A 20,806-nucleotide genomic window follows, 5' to 3' on the forward strand; every position below is an offset into this window, starting at 1 on the left:
AATGACATTGCAGTGCGCACGTACATTTGAATACCTGGTAAAGGCATCTCACACATTAACACATGTATAGCTACAAAGCAACTACTCTTAGTTTGATAAGTAACCTCGGTCACTTAAGTACACTGATTTAGCAAATCAATAAACTTCCTCTACTTCAGAGTATACTGGACAACTAGAGAAATTATCAGTCGTCTTCAATTTGTAATGAGTTGATTAAGATTTCGGAGGGTTGCAGACACTAGTATGTGTCATGAATGGTAGAAAGTATGTCAAAAGAAGTGGCATAACATGTTACAAGCAGCCAATTGAACGTCTCCATACCAGCAGTAACAGTTAAGTCATTTGTAGTTACTAAATCAAAACACTTAAATACAGCAAAAACATTATGGTAAGTTGTTGAACTCTGTCTCTCAAAATTTAATTCAAAAGATACAATGTAATTAGTCATTACTATATGCTAATTTCATATAGCGGCTGCTAGAGAAGCCCTGGTCCCACAGTCTCTCCTCACAGGGTAAGTGCTGCAGCCTTGATCATCTTGGTGGCCCTCTGCTGAACTGGTTCCAGTTTCTCAGCAGCTTTCCTGTACTGGTATAGATACATTGATCCAGGTGAGATCTCATGACTGCTGACTAGAGGAGGCTGAACTGTTTCCCTCAATATCCTGTTGATACAGCCCAGGACTGTGCTGCCAGGACACACTGCTGGCTCATGTTCAGCTCATTGTTCTCCATGATACTCTGGGCCTTTCCAGCAGAGCTGCTCCCAGGGCAGCCAGCCCTCAGTCTGTCTTGCTGTCAGAGGCTCTTTCCTTCCCACATGCAGGACCTGGCATCTGTTCCTTGCTGAATACCAGAAGCCCCTTCGTCTGCTAGCTTTCCTGAGCAACTTGACCCTTCCGAGCTGCCTCCTGTAGGAGCCCACCTACCAGTTCCATGAAAGAGCCAAAGTCTGCTCAGATGCAGTCCAAGGTCACTACTCTGCTACTCTCTTTCTTTACTCCCCTCAAGATCTTGATCTCTGTTTCATGGTCATGAATTCAGCCTACTCAAATACAGCAACTTGAACTCAAATTGCTAGAACACTTCTATTGACTTGAAGAGAAATCAGATGTGGTCTTCTCTTTTGGCAGCTTCTTTTCTATGGAAGGGTAATGTTTTCAACATATGGTGATGGAAAAAGACATTAAAGTTCCAACTATTGTAAGTGATATACAACTACCAAGAATTTTTAAGCAAGGGAGACAAGTGGTGGAGGATAAGGATTATCCCCTAATTACAAATGAAATTAAGAATGTCACTGTAAAACATCTATTTATGATTTCAACATTTTTAACTGTCCATAACAATAAAAACAAGCATCCAGAAAACTGCATACTCAGCCAGCTCAGCACGGAAACGCCAGTTCCTGCTGTTATCAGTCACTAAGAATTCCTGAAGCTGATACAGATACTCTCGTCTTTTGTCAAGATGAAGAAGCTGTAACAGTAAATATAAACTTACATAAAGAAATGTAGGCTACAATCAGCAGATAGAACAAGAGCTTTAAAATACAACTAATAAAACACTTGCTTTTATTAAAAAAAAAAATATCTTAAGCGTGATAGGATTTAGCCCAGGAAATCAGCACTATTGCTAAAGCCTGTAAAACAACACAGGGCACTACTGAAAACAAAATCTCATCTAGTTTCTACTTTTAGTTTAGCAAAAAAAGAGGGATAAGCAGTAAAGAAAATATTGATTTTAAAGGTTTTATGATTTGTGTCTTTCAGCTCCAAAAACAAAGCTGTTACAGAAAAACTCCTAAAGAAGTTTTGAGAAGTAAGCTGTGTAGAGAGGTTAGAGCCATCAGAAAACTTAATACCATCCACTGGCACCTATATACTCAATAAACATGCAGAAAACAGGCTCTTCAGAGAAAAGAAAGCATCAGCAACACAGATCTCCCGCAAAATATACTCTAGTATTCAACAGATGTCTGTATGGCTTCTCATAGAGAGTTATACTGGTGTTATGTTAAAAAAGCAAGTGCATTCAAAGAAATGAAGCAAAATACATAATTGCACTTGACCAGAGTTGAACACACTCTGAACACTTACCTTCAGAAAGTCATGCAAGTGTTTAAGCACACCTATCCTGACTTCATCCAGATCTTTTAAAAAGCCATTGAAGACAGGAACTAAATCTCCAGCAGTAAGCTGATCTCCAAGGATGACGGCAAGTTCATGTATAGAAAATGCTAGTGTCCGCCGAACCTTCCACTGTAAAATAAACAAACGGATTTTATTGATTTCTCATCTGAAGTGCTCTATTTTAACTTGAGGGTGAGTATCCAAGCTGGATTCCCAGTGAGCTACAGTACTTACAAATATGTTCAACAGTGTCTCATGTAACAATTGAAAATTAAATTGGAAATTAAACTTTAAAAAAAGGAAAGAGAGGACAAATGACAAGGTATCATTTATTCCACCTGAATATCAAGGAACTAGGCAAACAGAAGTAATGAAAACATTTACCAGGTGTTGTGAAGAAAAATAGTATTCCTGTCATCAGTACTCTTCCACACATCACACAATATTTCAGCTTCCCTAACAGGTAAAGTTTCACCCACACTGAGTGCCCAGCAGTCCAAGGACCAGTAGAGCTTTTACTCACCCTAAATTGAGGGACCACTGTTTTAATGGAATAACTATTTCAAATAAGTCTTTTTAAAGAGTAGATGGCATCTAGTCTTTAGCCAGCAGTTTCCAATTAGCATGGGTACTGTTCTTTTGCCCTAGTTTGGTGATTCAATCTTAATTCAGATGAGACTGACAAAAAACTCTGGACAGTTTTGAATACAGGGTAATTTGTTTTTACTTATGTTTTAGATTTATTAGCTGATTGTTTTTAACGGCTGCAAGAGTTTGGAAAATATGAGCAATAGCCATGTATAAAATACTCATTATGTATCACTGAGAACTGCTGCTCTAACATAGCAAGCAACAAGTTCAAGAGAGGTGAAGTAGTCTGAGAATGTTTAATAAAAAAAAAATAAAAGCGCATGTCCAAAAAAGGAAACAAGGGAGGACTGGGAAACAACCGTAAACCAACAGTAAAATGCACAAAGCCACCTCCTCACCACCTGACAACAAGGAAAATGCTGCTATTTCCAGTATTTGTTCTTAAAACAGCAATGCTGCATAGTGATAGTGATGTTATTCCCTTATGACTAACTTGAGGCAGCACCAAAAGGCCACCGAAAGGCCTGGCATGAGGCTGACTCACTGAGCTCCAGACATGCCTGCAGGGGCACATGTCTGCTCACGCACAGCAGCACAGCCCAAATTCTCATGCCTATGAGAATCCCAAGCACTGCCATAAGATCTCGAGCAAGCAGAGGAAATCGGAGACCTCTCCTCACATTCCCACTGGAGATCCATCTGCCACTCAAACTGCCCCTTTTCCTTACTAACCGAGCACCACACACACCCAGCTTCCTCTGAGACAATAGTTACACTTTCATTCATTATACTAACAAGTAACATGGGCAACAAAGTAAAACGCAGAGCAACTCAATACCCAGTAAACAAGAGAAATCATCATAAAATTTCAGATCATCCACTGTCAGAGCTTCTTGAACTTACCTGCATGTCAGATGCCAGCGTCTCATAAGTATCTTTCAAACAGTGCCAATTCTGTCTGCCCAACGTAAGTGCCACGCCTGGCAGGCTGTAGGCACAGTGTTTGGCAATCTCTGTATCTACTGTTTGTGCGCGAGATGGATCTGTCATTGATAAATACTGATCCAGCAAGGCTTGAGGTACAACATCCTACAGCAAGAAAAAGGTAGAGTGTTTACACTATTTTCAATAAATCCTCATAAGGCTTAATAAAGTTCCAGGGAACACTGTCAGAAGAACGTTCTTCCGTACAACTAGAGTATTATTTAATTACAGTATTTTAATAAGAATGCAAAGATTTTGTATTTCATAAGTTCCACCAATAAGTTCCAATGAAATGATGACATGACTGGGGGCTATTTGAAAATATACAGACCAACATAACAGGTGAGTGGGTAGATTACTTAGGGAGACCAGGAAATTAAGAGACTACATTCTACCTTTCTACAAACATTCAGGCTCACAGGCTGTGCAAATTGGGCATTTTTACTCATCCATAAAAACAGGCAGAACAGCAAACGAAGAGACTTGCTCAAAAATAATTTTCCTATTCCTTTCAAAATCTTGGGGAGGTCGGGAGAAGACAGTGAAATTAAAATGCCCTGGGGAGGGAGGGAAAGGGAGGAGGCAAAGTATACTGTGTTCAATATTGCTTCCAAACTCCCTAAATAGTCGGCAGGAAGGAAAAGGCTTCTCCAGAGACAAAGTGATCTCTGGTGAAGACCAACCCTTCTCTCCACTGAGAAATTAAGTATCTGAACTAAAATTTTGTGAAAGCCTCTTTGTGCTGACTTCAACACTGTCTTTGCTTCAGCTGCTGTCAGTTTATCTCAGGCACTGCCTCCACCCAAGGGGTATGCACAAGAACATTTCCTTAACACAGCTGCCGAATAGCTCAGCTCACGTAAGCAACAAGAGGGACGGAGGTTCCCACTCAAGGAATCATATTGGTGCAGGGTGGCCTGCTTAATACTGAGTTATGTAACAACAAACATTCGATTCCTTCGGGGAAAAATAATAGAGGCGGTTTGAGCTTAATGAAACACTTGCACATCTTTTCTTCAAAAAGCTGTCATGGGGTGGGGGTTCCACTCAAAACATTTGACAAAAAAAAATCCTGTTTCCTCAATAACCTAGTTTCCATTACAGGACACAGAAAATGAAACCAAACAAAATCAGAACCTGGAAGTCTATGACAACCATTACCTCATGTCAAGAAATACTGTCATCTCTTATATATCATTAAAACAGAAGCAACTGCTGAGTTAAGCCATTATCTCTGGAAACACGGAACATTTTAAAGCTACTTATTTAAGAGGTTTGTCATATTTAATAGAAACTACACTACATCAGAAATGACTGAATGAAATGCATAAAAGAAATCCCCATATACATAAAAAATTCCACTTGTCTGATACGTGTAGGAAAAATGGAAGTCACTGTCATTAACCTGTACTTTGGATTTTCTCTCTTCTTCAGGGCTGAAACTACTGTTGGTGCTCAAGTCTGAATCATTATGAATATAGTGAAGTGTAGAATCCATGTTCTAAGAAAAAAGACAAAAAGGTCACACAAAATGCACTCAAGGATTAAACACAAATGTCAACATCAAGAAGTGCTGTCCTCACCTCAGGGTCTTTTTCTTAAAGGAATACATGTTTTAACATAAAATACAATTTTACTACAGCCCCAAATCAAAAGGTCTGTAAGATAAATCTTTATGCTTTCAAACACAGGCTCCTCTTATTCTGCTCCATTTTGGTTCTTATGGAATGAAAATCACAGGAGAAGAGTACCTTTGAGACTACATTAAGGAGAATGAAACTAACATATGGGTCACATTGCTTCTCTCCTGAAGGGAAAATGAGAAAACATCTGTAGCAGATTGTTTTGGGTTTGTGCTAGAAAGAGCTCCAAACAAAGTCAACCTCACACTTAAGAGTAGAAACTGATGAGACTTCTGCTGCCAGTCCCTTCCTAGAGGCAATTATTCTGTAATCTTCTCTACAGGTGAGCTTCACCTTATAATACAGGGTCCTAGTGGACCATAGCTGCTGACATCAACAGTTCTATTAAAATAATTTTTATCAGTCATTCAAGCATCCTGACAACATATCTGAGCCTTGAAGATAAGGACTGAGATTCTCTTTCAGAACTCTAGTGAGCAGCAGAGGTTTGATACGCTATGATAAACTGTGCTGCTGAGGGGGGTGCACTGTCATTTTTTTATACCAGTGGAGTTCCCCAAATGCAACGGACTTCGCATAATCAAAGATGAATTTCAAGAATGTGATGAATATTTGAGAGTAGGTCAGACTGCTGCCTGGCAGAACAGGACAAAGGCATTTTTGCTAGATATGAGCCAAGGTATCTATTCACAGACACTGCAAGTTGAGTTCTCAGGGTCAACGCAAACATTGAGAACATGCCTACTCTACCAGCTGTTCAGATCAGTTTGACAGTGAGAATTTTCAAGCAAACTATAAACTTCATCAAAAAAGCCTCCAGGATACCATCTGTCTTCCTTTGTTTGACTTCAGACAGTTGCTTTTTTCTTCTTCCATGATCTGCTTTCATCTAAGCATTGGGTTCTAATTTTAGTTGCCGAGGTATAATTACAGGTGATAAAGAACACGCAGAGCTGTGAGGCAATTGCATACCACTGGCACAGCAGCCCAAATCAACTGTCAGGGTCATCCAGCAGCAGCAAGAAGGTATCAAAAAGCCTTGACACAGATCCTTGAACAGATCCGCAAGTGACACTCTAACTGTGTCCAGCAGCATACAACTCCAACTATAAAACCTCCAGAGGCTCTGAAAACCATCTCTGCAGGATTTTAGTGTGTTAGTCAAGTCTTCGCTCCTTTTCAGCCTTTTTTCCCAGAAAAGGGGAACATTTTCAGCATTACCAAAAAGTCATGGGCTCTCAAATCAAGAAACTATGAGACAGCCAGCACAACATAACCATAATGCTTTCCATGAGTTGCCCAGGGGCATGGGACTGGAAGCTAGTTACCCATACAGGTGCAGAAGGACAAGCAAAGTATGATTTTGCTTTGTGATACACATGCAGAACTGTGAAGGCTGCTTTCAAATATAAAATACTGTAACTTGATTTTTCTAAAGTGTCCAGTACCCATATTGACACTTTGCTATGCCAAGACTTTAAAAAAAAAGGCAGAAAAACAAACACCCACCCCCCCCCCCCCAAAAAAAAAGCACCTATGAAAATTAGAGCTCTCTTCACTACTATGGATAACACTCCACTTGCACAACAGATCACAGCTTGATTCCCAAATTCTAGGTCACTTCTAATACCCTTTCACTTGGAAAATGAGGACTTGATTCAGTGCCAGTAACAAACAAGGAACTGACAGATTAAGGACATCCTTTTAAAGAGTAAAACCAAAACATGCAAAACCAACATATACCAGCAACATGACAGGTTCTTAAACTTTCTGTCAGCATCATACTCTGGAGAAATAAAATGCAGGACAGGTCCCTCTCAACACACACCACTCTCATTCACCCTCAAAAGTAGGACCGAGTATGCATTTATACTGTCATTTTACAGGTTAGCATTAGAAAGAAGGGACTACAACAGACCTCATGATAAAGAAACATATCGAGCCTGACATCAGAAATGGGAGGAAGGGTGGTTTTTTTGAAAGAAACCAACCACATTTGTAGTGTTAAATTATGATTGTGTATAAACAGCGGTATCCATATAAATGTTGCATTTCTTCACTCCCCAAATGTTTTTGAGCTACACGGTAGTCCAACAGCTTAAGTGAAAAGTTAATTAAATATAATCTAGAAACACTGCTCTAATTAAAGAAGGTTGAAAATGTTTGCACTGGACTGATGTCAACTCCTAGACTTTTCAGATAATGTTGATAAATGTCTTTGAAAATACTATTTAGGCAATATGGTTCAACAAATCACTTGCTGTGATTTTACGGAGTGTGTTTTGGAACCATTGCTTTCTTCATAGCTATAGCTTTTAATATCACCAAAGCTTGTGGCACTATCTATATGCAGTGAATATAGTGGGTTTGGCCTAATACACAGTACAGAACAGAAAATAGTATCGAATGCCACAGACTTCGGTCAGGCAGGGGGCAGTGGTGGGGTGCTGAAGAAATAAGAGCAAAAAAAATTCAAAACGTTACTGATTGCTAGAATCCACTTCTTTTAGCAGTCCATACAACATCCTGGATTGCAGGTCCTGAACCTCTCTTATGCAGGCCAGTAAACTACTATAAAACACTTCAACAGGGAGTACAGGGAACAAAGTTCCTCTTCCTACAGATGAGGCAGGGGAGGGAAGAGTGAAGGGGGAGAGCACTGGAGAAGGGGATTCACTTATCAGTAGGGCTCTGTTTTAAAGAAGGCAATTTCACAGTAATAAACTGCAGTAGGATTAAAATATCTTAAAATGCAATAGTGACAACAGAGATTTTAACAGAAACAATTTCAAGAATTTTCATGGACAAGCACTGAACTGGCAAAAACAAAGGCACCCAACACAACTCTTTACTTTAGTAGCTAGTGCTTCAATACGAGCCAACAAAACCAAATGCCACACTAGCCAAAAGTAGGAAGCATTTGGCTGCAATTACTGCACAAATGCAAAATACAGCTCTATTACTAGAGCCCTGGAAATCCTGGGGGCGGGGGGGATGGACAGGGGACAGGGCAGGAGGGGAAGTATAAAACTCACTTCTTACCTCAACACTGTCACCAATTAAAGGCACAATATCACCCAGTATAGGTTTAAAATTTTGTTGGTCATTGATGGTTAGTTCAGGCTGTGCGTCTGTTCCCTTGCCGACACTCGCCATTGTCTCTTCTTGAGGATCCAAACTGGATGCTCTGAGTGCAGCAGACAACACTTCCACTTGTGCTGCAGCATATGGAAGAGAAATACATGAGAGACTGAACCGCAATAAACTTCTAGCAAGTCCACAAATCAACTTTTAGACAGTGACTAATTAACTGAAAGATGATAGAAGAACTACAGGGGAGGTACAAATTGACAGTTAGTAAATCCCAAACTGGGGGCAATTAGTGTAAAATGTAAGGCAGATTAACACTCCATTTTTTTCCCTAGGGTGCCCAACCACACTACAGTTCAGTGAAATTTGTCTTTAAAGCAAAAAAATCCTGGAGTAAGAGACTGCTGTTACAACAGGATCAGTTCTTTAGGAATCTCAGTACATATTAATGGTGCAAATAGTCTTTAGGGCAGAACAGCACATGAGTACTAACTTACTGACTGGGTCTTTTGTGAGAGACAGGAATAAGAGCGAGAAAGGAAAGTATTCAAATGAAGGTTGAGAACAGGTTTATTCATACAGAAAGGATTTCAGTTCCCAGATGCTGTGTGTCTATATATGGTCATTAATTTCTTATGTTTTCATACCAACTCTAAAGCAAGATCTATACAGGAAGATGCTAGACCCCAGTAACTCTTTTCTGGACAGGATACTTTAGCCTCCTTGCATCCTCCAAAAAAATATTGAAGGCTGCACTGTTTGATGTTCTCTTATTCACCAAAATAAAGCATTAGCACTTCACACCCTGCCATCCACTCTTGAAAAAGATCCAGCAGTGCTGAGACTGCTCTGCTTTCCATCCCTCTGCTTACTGCTAATTAAAAACAGCTTTGCTGAGCAATGTTCCTTGGATATAGCCTGACCTAAGCAGATGAGGTATCAGAGGCAACCTTAGCTGCAAGCAACACAGAATTCAGTGCAGACTAATCTACCCTCTCTCTCCTTCTCCACTTCTTTCCAAGAGGGTAAGGAGGAATAATCTCCTAACCAATTAAATTTACACAGCCATCCAGAAGCTCTGTTCCTCATAGACTTTGGCTTTTCCAAGGTTTCTTAAATGCTCACTGTGAAATTAAATAACAAACCATATACTTGTTTTTAATCCCACATTGCCATACTAAGTTACAGAATCTGAATTTCTCACTCTAGCTTTTTTGATAGGGTTATTAACAAGAATGAAACAAAGAAAGTTGGAGTCATTTGTAGATACAAGAAACAGATATGCAATACATCTGTTACGAGAAGCAAAATCTTAGCTAGCAAAAATTGGAACACACACACTACAGGTTCACTGGTTTCTAGGTGGAGTCTGATGAGCAAGAGTAAAGATAATTCTTCACAATATGCAATGCTAGCTCTAACTGTGACAAATTTCTGATAGAATAACCAAAGGATAGAAACTTAAAAACAAAACCAACATCATACTAATACTTCCACTATAAAACACACCATGTTTGAAAATATAGTTTCAATATATCTATATTATATATTTATATATAAATAAAAATTAGGAATGTTTTTATTTGTAAGATTAATAAAAGCTTGCTATGACTTCACTCTTCAAGTGTTACTTCACTGATAATAAACCTCTGTACTTTAAGGCCCATGAGAATAAACAAGGTCAATGTTAGTAAATTCCTTCAAAACTTCAAAACTCAATAAATCACCCCAAAACCATGCAAAATAGGTGGTCATTTCAGAGCACCTGCTAGAGTAAGAAATGCCTGTCTGATTCCCAGTTTTTTCTCATTAAGAAAAATCGAACAAGAAAATTAAAAAGAATTATAGTCTGCTGCACATCAAGGAGCCATTTTTCATTAAGACTTCTTTCATGAAGGATAATTTCATGAAAAATGTACACTCCTCTCATTTTCACTTAAAAGTCAAGAACACTTACCCTGACTAGACAACACATACTGCTTCAACACCGAATATGTATTTACTGAAAAATCCACACAGAGCTCCAAAGATTACTTCTACTAACAAGAGTAAAGGTATCTACAGCAGTAATTGGAACTTTTTCAAGATACATTCCCCTACTCCTGCCCACTGCCAGCCTGCATACCTGGACCACCCTTGCTTAGGGGCTTAACGTATCCTGATTTCCTCCACCTGCCCTAGAGGAGATGACACAAACATGCATCTCCTCAGCTTCTTGTCAATTCTACAATCCCAAGACATGGGGAATGAAGGACAGGAAAGGCCAAACTCCCGAGGATTTCACTGATTGGCAAGTGCCTTCTTTTTTCGAGTGCTTCTCCATAGGCCCTGTCACCAAGGGTGACTTCAGTGCTGTCATTCACTGACAAAAGAATGACTGAAGTCTGTAAACATCTTAAGGTCCTAGCCAAAAAAAGAGCCAAGCACAGTCACTATGGAAGGCTCCAGAACAGTGGAGTGCTTAGTAAAGGAGGAGGAAGAAGAGAAAGAGGGTACATGTGTGAGTTAACGTGCATATGTGTGCACAGCTCTAGGTGGCTGCCTTGAAGAAGGCTGAAGGTGGCTGAAACTTGAGGCAGCATCCTGATGGCTGTCTTCACCACCCCAGGCTCAGGTGCCAGGGCACATCCCCTTGTAATCCCTTCACACACAGGCACAGCTCAAGAGCTGTGCTTATACCCTCTTGACTGAGATGACTGCTGCTCCTCCCCATCTCCTACAAAGATCTTTCCTACAGCTATTAGATAGGCAACATTTTCCAGAAAACCACTGAAAGTACAAGCAAAGGATAAGTCTCCCTTTTCATGTGGGATGCACAGAAATGCCTCAGAGCTCTTCGGAAGCAAGATTTTGGGAGAAAGACTGAAGGGGATCTGCCGGATAACTAGCTTTCACAATTACCTTCAGTAAAAAGTGGAGTGTAAAAGCCAGTTGTGTGGAAAACACAGAATTCATGCATTGCACTGCTAAGATAAAGTCAATGTTTACTAGATCTTGAACAATCTGTTATTTAACTCTTTCTTCCTTTGACTTTTGCTTTAAGTGCTAAGTATTTTTTAGCAAGGAATTATTTAGTCTTGGCTACTATACCTGCATCCCAAAATAACTGGCACAACATTTAAATTCAAAACCACATTTTAGCTGGCCTTGTAAAACTTCACAGTCCTCAGGAGTTTCTGTCCTTTCAATACATTTTAGTGCCGTTTTCTGTTTCTCCTGATGTTTCACACTGATATTTAAGTGGCACGCTCTCTACTCTTTTCTGAAGGATCTGCCTTCCTTACCCTCACTTCTTACTCAGAGGCAAAAGCTATGGGCTGCATTAATGGGTTCAGCAACACAAGTAAATAAAATATAAAAGCGGAGTTTCTTCTCTACTTCCTCCTCACCTACAGTTCCATTAACAATGTATTTTAGACTTTTACTACAGGCAGCGCTAGTAGCCTAACTTATAAACATAGTTTTTATAAGGGAATTGACCCCACATTTGGGCTGGTTTATCCCTATTAGGTCTCCATTTGGCAAAGCAGCCTGTAACTGGCATAAGCCACAGTTAGCCCCAGCAACCTGCAAGTCAGGCTTTCACTCTTCCCCTGAATAATATTAAGAAAAGCTGATGTTACATGATTTAGCACTTTCTACACAGAACATGAGATAAATTAAGCTAAAGAAAGTGTCCTTGGAAAGAAAAATAAAGAAATAAAAACATCTGGAGAAAGAAAAGCAACCTCTGAAGTAAGTGAAGGCAGCAGCAGCCTCAGGGAGCTGGAAAAAGGTGGCCTAAATAAAGACCCTGTGATAATTTCAGAAGAGCTGGCATACTTCAGAGGAACATGCAGGTTTCCATCTCCCAGGCTGAGACCCTCAGGAAGTCTGGCCAGTGGATTGGAAAGGTCCTATTAACAGTGATCACGTACCACTACTTAACTTTGCACAGCTCTGCTAGCCAGTAGAGTTTGCCTGTGCGAAGACAGGCTGCCATTATCTTCGTTGCTGACTGCTCAACTACTTATTACTCAGATTTATCACTTTGGCAACAAGCTAGTTCTGGAAAGAAAGCCTCAAGGTAAAGATTTTTGGAAGTGAGAGTCAGTTAAAGCAGTTCACCCCTTTCTGAGAATGAGATTACGGAAAAAAAAAGTTCTATGGCAGTTGCTGGTCACTGTTAAAAATTGTATTTGCTGGAGACCTCATCAGTCTCCATGCCTTGGGGCAACGATTTGAAGTTGAAATGGAAACTGCTCCGATGATAGGGAGGTATACTTCAGAAACACAGAAAACACAGTCAAGTTACAAACCTAAAAACCCTCAAAACAAACAAAACCACCAAAAACCCCACACAATCACAAACAGTTCCTTCTGTGTATGTAAACAGTAAGCCAGTAGTGTTTGGCAGCCAAGACATCTGGAAAATTAGGGTATGCACTGAACACACTGTACTCCGGGCTTCATGACCTGGCAATGCCTTTCAACTGATCCTTCCCCTTGTCATGACACACTGAGGTACCCGTTAGATAAAAACTGAGTTATTCTGTTCTCAATACCTCTGCTATAATGATGAAAGGAGGTGAGGGAAGAACCACCTTACACAACATAGAAGGCTGAGGTGAGATATGTGAAGTAGAGGAATGCAGAATCCAGAAAGGAAGATAAATTAAAACAAAAAAGGAATTAAGAGGGTTAAAGCATATAGAGGGAGGGGACAGGGGAACAAAGGTATAGTAGTTGCTACAGATGCATATACAGCACAAAGCACAGGGGTGGGGAAAAGAAAGAAAGAAAAAACTGTACTCCTCTGACTCAAAGAATCATTGCCAATTGAACTCCAGTACCAAATCTCCACACCTGCCTCAGCTGTCAGGGACTGGCTCTGAATCAACTAGCAAAACAGAAATCAATCTCTGCTGATTGTACCACATCATCACCTTACTAGCATCACCAGTTATCCTGCAGAGTCAAATAATAAAAATTCAGTGTGATCTTAAGAACCTTCAAAAACCCTATATCAATGACCCCAGCCAATAAGGTTCCACACAACAGGTATTAGTTTTCTTCTTTTTTTTTTTTTTTTTTTTTTAAGCTTAGAAAACATCCTCTGGAACAAAACACGTTAAGGATGCTGAAGTTACGCAGTCAAGCACTGAGAGGGTAGGTACAACCAGAGTTAAGGTCATCTGAACAGCTTAAACTTATTGACACATGCATAACATCATATACTACAATCTCAAACTACCCTTTTGTTAACTCATCCCCACTTCATCTCGTGATGTCTCTAGGATGCTTGCCCCATTTGCTATAGAAACCAGAAGATGTGTACCTATGGGAGCTCTCCAGTATGACAGGCCCCCGCTTACCCACCAGAGAACACAGTATCTTCCGCTCCCATCCCTCGTCTGAGAATGCAGCAATAAAGACAGGAGCACAGCATGGAAGCAGGAATCCAGGACTTGGGTGACAGCAAACCAATGAAGAAAAGTGCAAGAAAAAGGTCACAAGGGGAGAGAGGGAGAGAGAGAGGAAAAACCCCACAGTAATTCCTAGCTTGCTGTCAAGAACCAGCCCACTCACAGTACAAGACTCTCAAAAACATAACGGCTAGTCTTGTGGGCAGGGGGATGGGGAAGGGGAGGGTAGAGAAAGAACCCTAAGCACCACTCGGGACCAGGGCTGTTTAGCAAACACTTGTAAGCCCTGCATACTAGAGACAAAATTATCTGTGAAATTAAGAAATTTTACAAAATTTCTATGGAAATAACATATTAAGGCCACCTTTGGAATGAATATTTATACCATCAGTTTGCAACAGCAGTTTTAGATGGTAAAGATGGAAGCATTATCCCTGGTATTGCCATGAGAAAAGAGGCAGTCAGGGCTCCAATTTTCCGGATCATCCCCAAAGGGAGTTTAACTCCCTGTTGTCACAATTTATGGAATGTAAGGTCCAAAATATAGGCATTAAGGCAGCTACCCAGACTAAATTCTGCATACCTAGATCTTTATGCGTGCTTTAATGTTTGAGACAAGCGTGCAAAATTAATACTATTCTATCAGTTTTGGTCTGAATTTCCTTATGCCTCAATGTATTTTGTGTAAAGTTAAACCAGCAACATTACCAAATCAAAACAGGCATGTTTGAAGTCTTTAGATCAAATAATGAGAGTACAGGCAAGAGAAAAAAAAATAGAAGAGTACAAGGTTTAGAAGGTGTGTTTCATGGGGCTTTACTACACAGCCTTAACCAAGTCAGAGGTACTGAATGGAATACAAAGGTGACCAAGTAATTAAAAATCACCTACCCTCACCTCAAATTAGAAAAAATGGCACTGGTAACCCTAATTCAAATCTTTCCTAACTTGTAGGCACAGGGAACCCATGGTGTTGACAACCCCAGTAACAGTTTTCTTCTACTGAAATGCACAAGTGGAAGTCAACAAGTGCACAGAAAACCTGTTGACACCCAGTCAAGACAGCTACCAAAAAAAAAATCTGCTCTGAAACAAGACACAAATAGACACAATCACCTTGTCACACAGGACAATTCTGAATGTACAAATACAAACCTACATAAATCCTCCTTAAAAGTGTTTAAGATATGTTCTGTAACTGAACAGAACAAGGTTTTATAAAACAAACCTAAACAACAGTGCAAGTTTTAACAGTGGGCTTCAGAGATGTGTTATGTGAAGACTGAAATCATTAGCAAGGCCGAAATTTTTTTCTTATCTCTTTCCATAGAGAGAGAGCACCCAAAGCACTCTTAGAGCAACAAAGTTTTATCTGCTGACTTCACAATAGATTAAATAGAAGCAGCCCAAAAGGGATTTAAGAAAAGTTACTAGCATATCAACCTACTAACAACAAGTTGTTGTTGAAAGCAGTATCAGTTTATTCTAAAATGCTTTTCTCACTCCCAACTTGGCCCTCTTTTTTTCCTTCCTACTTTTCCTGGTAGAGACATGATCTCCCCTAGGGATTCTTCAGCTCCAGAATGACATGGCTTCTTCCTTAGCGGTACCTCTGGACTTTCTGACTGTGACTCAAGCTTTATGTGCTTTAAAATTTATTCAGGATATGAATACCAAGAGAAACGTATCTCCAGTAGGTATATGTGAAATAGCCATGTCATTTTAGCCCAGGAGGTATCTCTGAGGTGCTGCTCCACCAGCTGGTCATACTTATGAAAGCCTTCTCCATCCTTCAAGAGCCTTTAAAATGGAGGATATGCATTCACTTCAAGAATTCAGTTTGGATCAATTCTCAACTTGACCCAACCAACTTGGCACACTTAAGCCGACAACATGAGACTGCAATAATAAAGACCTCGCAGAGAGGTCTCATTCAGGAGAAGATTAATTCATTAAAAATAAAATGTATAATCCATAAAGTGAAAACCATTTATCACACTTCAATATTTAATAAAAAAATCATAATCTGCCTTCTTATTTTGCCATGTTCACTAATTACAAGTTAATTTCCCGATCAACAGCTTATGCCGTTGAACTATCTATTTGATTATACTGCTAAAACAGGTGGTCAGAAGTTTATACTGCTAACTGTATGTGTATTCAGTTTATGGAAGGAATCATACATACTACCTTTAACAAAAACAAGTTCCCTTTTAGTTCATCATCCATTTTCACAATTAAATCAAAATAGATACAATTTCTTTGAGGACCAGGACAGAGTAGTACTTCTGACTTTAAAACAACCAAAAGGTTAAAGCCCAAACTGCTAAAGCAACATATGCATATCTCCAAACAATAAAAATGCTTCAGAATCTTTACTATACCTTTAACATCTGGATCATCTATATGGGGTTCCAAGTTTTCTATCATTTCTTCCAATTCTTTCCTTGTTGCCATAGGAATGTTTGGAGACACTGGCATAGTGAGTTCCTGAATTTCTCTATCGAGTATTATCTCGGAATTCTGCTGAAGCTCAAAGTCAATATCTATTTCAGGAAGTGGAGTCCTCCAGAAATGGAAAGAGTTGTACAATTCCTGCTCTGAAAGAGAGGTTTCCTGTGAATTCAGCCCAGCCTCCCGCAGACCTGCTGTACAGCAATGAGAACTTCGCTTGTTCTCATCAGACATTTCCCCACAAGATTCTGAAGACAAAGTGCAATGGAAAGATGACTCAGTCTGGAAATCATTTGCGCTCTGGGAGTTATTTGACACTGTATTTCGATCTTCCATGGTATTTTCAAGTTTTGTTGCAAAATCGTCATTATCAACATGTGAAGACAGATGCTCTGTCCTGTTGTGCTCATCCTCTGTTGTGACATCATCTGCAGTCCTGACTTGTTCACTGTTGAGTGCCAAAGCAAATGAACATTTAAAACCAAAATATACTTGTTGCGAACAGATGCTCTTGAAAATTCACATGCATGCTATCAGCTTGCTATTTATCATAATAGATTTACTTGCAGCATAGCAAAGTAAATCGCTAGAATCACAGAATGGTTGAGGTTGGAAAGGATCTCTGGAGGTCATCTGGGCCAATCCTCCTGGCTCAAGCAGGGCAACCTAGAGCTAGTTGCCCAGCATCACATCTAGATAGCTTTTGAGTATCTCCCAAGATTGAAGACTCCATAACCTCCCTGGACAACCTGTGTAGAGCTCGGTCATCCTCACAGTAAAAAAAAAGTGCTTCCTGATGTTCAGAGGGAACCTCCTGTGTTTCAGGTTGTGCACATTGCCTCCGGTCCTGTCACTGGGCACCACTGGAAAGAGCCTGGCTCTGTCCTCTTTCTTCCCTCCCTTCAAGTATTTATACACATCAATGAGATCCCCGAGCCTTCTCTTCTCACAGAGTCCCACCTCTCCCAGCCTGTCCTCATAGGAGAGATGCTCCAGTCCATCTTTGTGGCCATTCCTGGACTCTCTCCACTATGTTCATGTGTCTTGTACTAGGAAACCCAGAACTGGACCCAGCACTGCAGCTGTGGCCTCACTAGTACAGACCAGAGGGGCAGGATCACCTCTCTTGACAACACTCCTCCTAATGCAGCCCAGGATATCATTGGTGGTCTTTGTGGCAAGGACACGTTGCTGGCTCGTGGTCAACTTAGTGTCTACCGGGACCCTTAGGGTCTTTTCTGCAAAGCTGCTTTCCAGCTGGACAGACCCCAGTATGTACTGGTGCATGGAGGGGTTGTTCCTCCCCAGGTGCAGGACTTTGCACTTCCCCTTGTTGAACTTCACGAGGTTCCTGCCAGCCCATTTCCCCAGTCTATCGAGGTCCCTCTGGACAGCAGCATGACCCTCTGGCACATCAGCCACTCCTCCCAGTTTTGTGTCATCAGCAAACTTGCTGAGGGTACATCCTGCTCCACTGTCTAGATCATTAATGAAGATGTTAAACAGGACTCAATACTGACCCCTGAGGTACACGACCAGTTATTGGCCTCCAATTATGTGTCCCTGATCAGCACCCTCTGGGACCGTCCATTCAGCCAGCTGCCAATCCACCTCACTGTCTGCTCATTCAGCCCACACTTTATCAGCTTCTCTATGAGGATCTCATGTCAAAAAGCCTTACTTAACCATGTCAAAAGCCTTACTGAAATCTAGGCAGACTATATCCACTGCTCTCCCTTGTCTATCAAGTCAGTCATTTCACCACAGAAGGTATATCCTAAGGTATCCTAAGTTACTAAATAGTCATGTAGTTTTAGTAAATAATAGACTACCAAAATTTTCAGTTAAGATGAGAAGTTCCAGATCTTTCCATTCACCAAGATAAATAATTTATACAGGAAAGTTACTTTTCTTAACTTGCAGTTCATACAGAAGAAAAACAAGGAGGAAAATATAATTTGTAGATTTGGCAAATTCTTTACCTGTTTTCCTGTGCAGAACCACAGTCTTCTGGGTTTTTACCATCTTCTTCTTTAAAGTACTGGCCACTGCTAGATGGATTGGCAAAAGTTGATATGAAAGGCCCCAGAGACTGAAATGCAGCTTGGCGGACCTAGTGGAAAGGGTCCAAGGTGAAAAAAATTATTTATATATATAATCTTGCTGTCCTGTAAAATATAAATGCCTGGAAAAATTGGAAAAAACTCAATTAAATCACAGGTAAGTAAGTTGACAAGCCTATTCCTCACAACCAAACAAATCACAATTGTTTAGATAGTAGAAGCAGGTAAATTTGAAAGCTCAGTTGAGAATTTTAACAACTTGAAAAGATTATGTGCAGCAAACAGACATTTCACTACCATAAGTTTAACTGATGATAACCTCTGCATTTCTCACCCTTTCCTATTTGGCTGTGTTGTTCATTTGCTCCTCCTTTCTCCTACTATTTATTCTTCCCTTCTCAATAATTATCTACCTCCATTTTTATTATTTGATTAATTCTGCTGGGCTAAAACTTGCATGACTTTCAAGGATCCAAGAGCTCATGCTCCTGTGCAAAAGATCTACTTTTGGCTCTTGGAAGTAGTATGCTCAATAAGAAACTTAACAAGGTTTGAAGAGTAGATCTTCAAGACAAAAAACTCCACACCACCAAAAGACAAAAAAAACCCCCCACACCCCCACACACCCACCCCCCAAAACAAAAAAGACAAAAACCCACCAAACCCAAAACCAAATACCACTCCCCACCCGCTCCCCCCAAAAGGAGGTGATGGTAGGGAACCTGGAGAAATACAAATAAATCACATCTAATTTTCTACTTTTGTTAATGACTTTCAGCAACGTTAAGTCACAGGCAGTTCTATAGCTAAGAAAAGCTATCCCACTGACAGTTTTTCTTACATGCTGCAGTGAAAATGTGAGGGACTCTACACGTATTGACAAACTAAGCAGTTTAAGAAGAATTTTGCTTGAGGTGCATGAAACAATTTATGTTATCCACACCTATGGGGAGAAGTTCTATATGGAGTATTACAGTAAAATCCTTTAAATATGACAGCTATTCAAGAAATAAAACGCAATTCTTACCCATCGTGAAGGATCACTAATCAAATTAATAAAAAGGGATGACAATTTTGTCCTCCGGACTTCCTGCGATGTTGCACAAGAAACCGCCATGAAGCATTCAGCACAGGCTTTCCTAACTCCCCACACATTATCAGAGCAGAGCTGGAAAAACCTTGGTAGCTGTTAGGAACATAGTAAGTTTGCAAGTCTTAACAGGCAGTACTTGTTTCAAAGCAAGTTCTTTTTTCACATTCATTTCCTTCATCTGGTTCTCTGCCTTCACACTCAGATGCATTAGTTTAACACTTGCAAGACAAAGAACACACATTCAGTAGCACCACCCTTCTAATCAGTTGTTCTCATGTTACTTATGGATACAGATAAGGAAAATTCACCTATCTGAAGAATAGCAAGAAAGTACTAACTTTCTAACCTGATTTTTATATATATATATATATATATAAAAAACCCCAAAAACAAAACACCCAACTCCAAAATTATGCCCAAGCCCAGAAAACCTGTCATAAAGCAAAACTTCATCTCTACGCTATTCTTTTAAAGCAGGTAACATTGAAAGAAACAAAAACATAAAGAATACTGGTCCATTAACATTTTACCTATCAGAGACCACTTCAGACTTTTCTAAGATTCTCACTGAAATGCAAAGGAAGAGCATCTTCAGAAAGAAAAACCTTTCTTTTCCACCTAAACTTCTCATTGTTAGATTTACCAATCTCTGTCACCACCTACCCTACAAAGCAGGACCTGAACTACATTGAGGAATAGGGGTATGATAGAAACACTGCATTTGGTGCAAAAGAAAACAGGTTTGAACAGAGCAATGGTTTTACTAATAAAACTGAAGTATTTTGAAGTTGCTCAGGTGCTCGAGTTTTTTTGGAAACAGTAACAGTAAGGATGAAACTGTGGACAGAGTGCAGATGAGGCAGAGACACACAGGTCATTCACATGGCTGCCTTCACTTGCAACAGGCAGAGTGGTAAGATGCAAGTAATACCATGACTGTTGTGACAGCTCTGTTCTCAGTTACTAATGTTCGGCTGTTCCTGCTTTCATCAGCAAAGTTTCCTGGACTTTGCTTCTGATTAATAAAAGCATTTATGTTAGAAAATGAAGTTTGATCTAAAGCCATTCAGCTTTTTGCCCTTTAAAAAAAAAAGAGCAGAAAACAGCATGTTCTGTTACCAAAAGAGATCCCCAACCCTCCAATCACGTTACTGCTTTGACATAAAATAACCACCACTTTTATTTCATAGTCTAATTGCCCCCTCCACAGTTTTAATCCAAACTCATTATGTGTATCATTAAGAGGGCATTTGTGTGACAGAAATCAATTTACATCCCCAATCAAGAAACATGTGATGTAAATCTGCACAACAATACTTCATTATCAAATGGCTTGAATCACACAGTACTTA

General features: G+C 40.0%; 1 protein-coding gene across 9 annotated transcripts in view; it reads right to left on the reverse strand.

The window, feature by feature from the left end:
- Positions 1-20,806, reverse strand: part of PPP4R1 (protein phosphatase 4 regulatory subunit 1) — a 69,623-nt gene that overhangs the window by 4,645 nt on the left and 44,172 nt on the right. For all 9 annotated transcript variants that reach the window (XM_075744434.1, XM_075744425.1, XM_075744433.1 and 6 more), the window contains 8 exons: positions 19,389-19,547; positions 18,281-18,411; positions 16,229-16,746; positions 8,392-8,567; positions 5,112-5,207; positions 3,626-3,811; positions 2,099-2,260; positions 1,378-1,478 (listed from right to left, as the gene is read on the reverse strand). In XM_075744434.1, the coding sequence (XP_075600549.1) occupies positions 1,378-1,478; positions 2,099-2,260; positions 3,626-3,811; positions 5,112-5,207; positions 8,392-8,567; positions 16,229-16,746; positions 18,281-18,411; positions 19,389-19,547 (1,529 nt within the window). The remainder of the gene's footprint in view (positions 1-1,377; positions 1,479-2,098; positions 2,261-3,625; positions 3,812-5,111; positions 5,208-8,391; positions 8,568-16,228; positions 16,747-18,280; positions 18,412-19,388; positions 19,548-20,806) is intronic.

Source organism: Balearica regulorum, chromosome 2, assembly GCF_011004875.1.
Source record: "Balearica regulorum gibbericeps isolate bBalReg1 chromosome 2, bBalReg1.pri, whole genome shotgun sequence".
Taxonomy (NCBI): Eukaryota; Metazoa; Chordata; class Aves; order Gruiformes; family Gruidae; genus Balearica; species Balearica regulorum.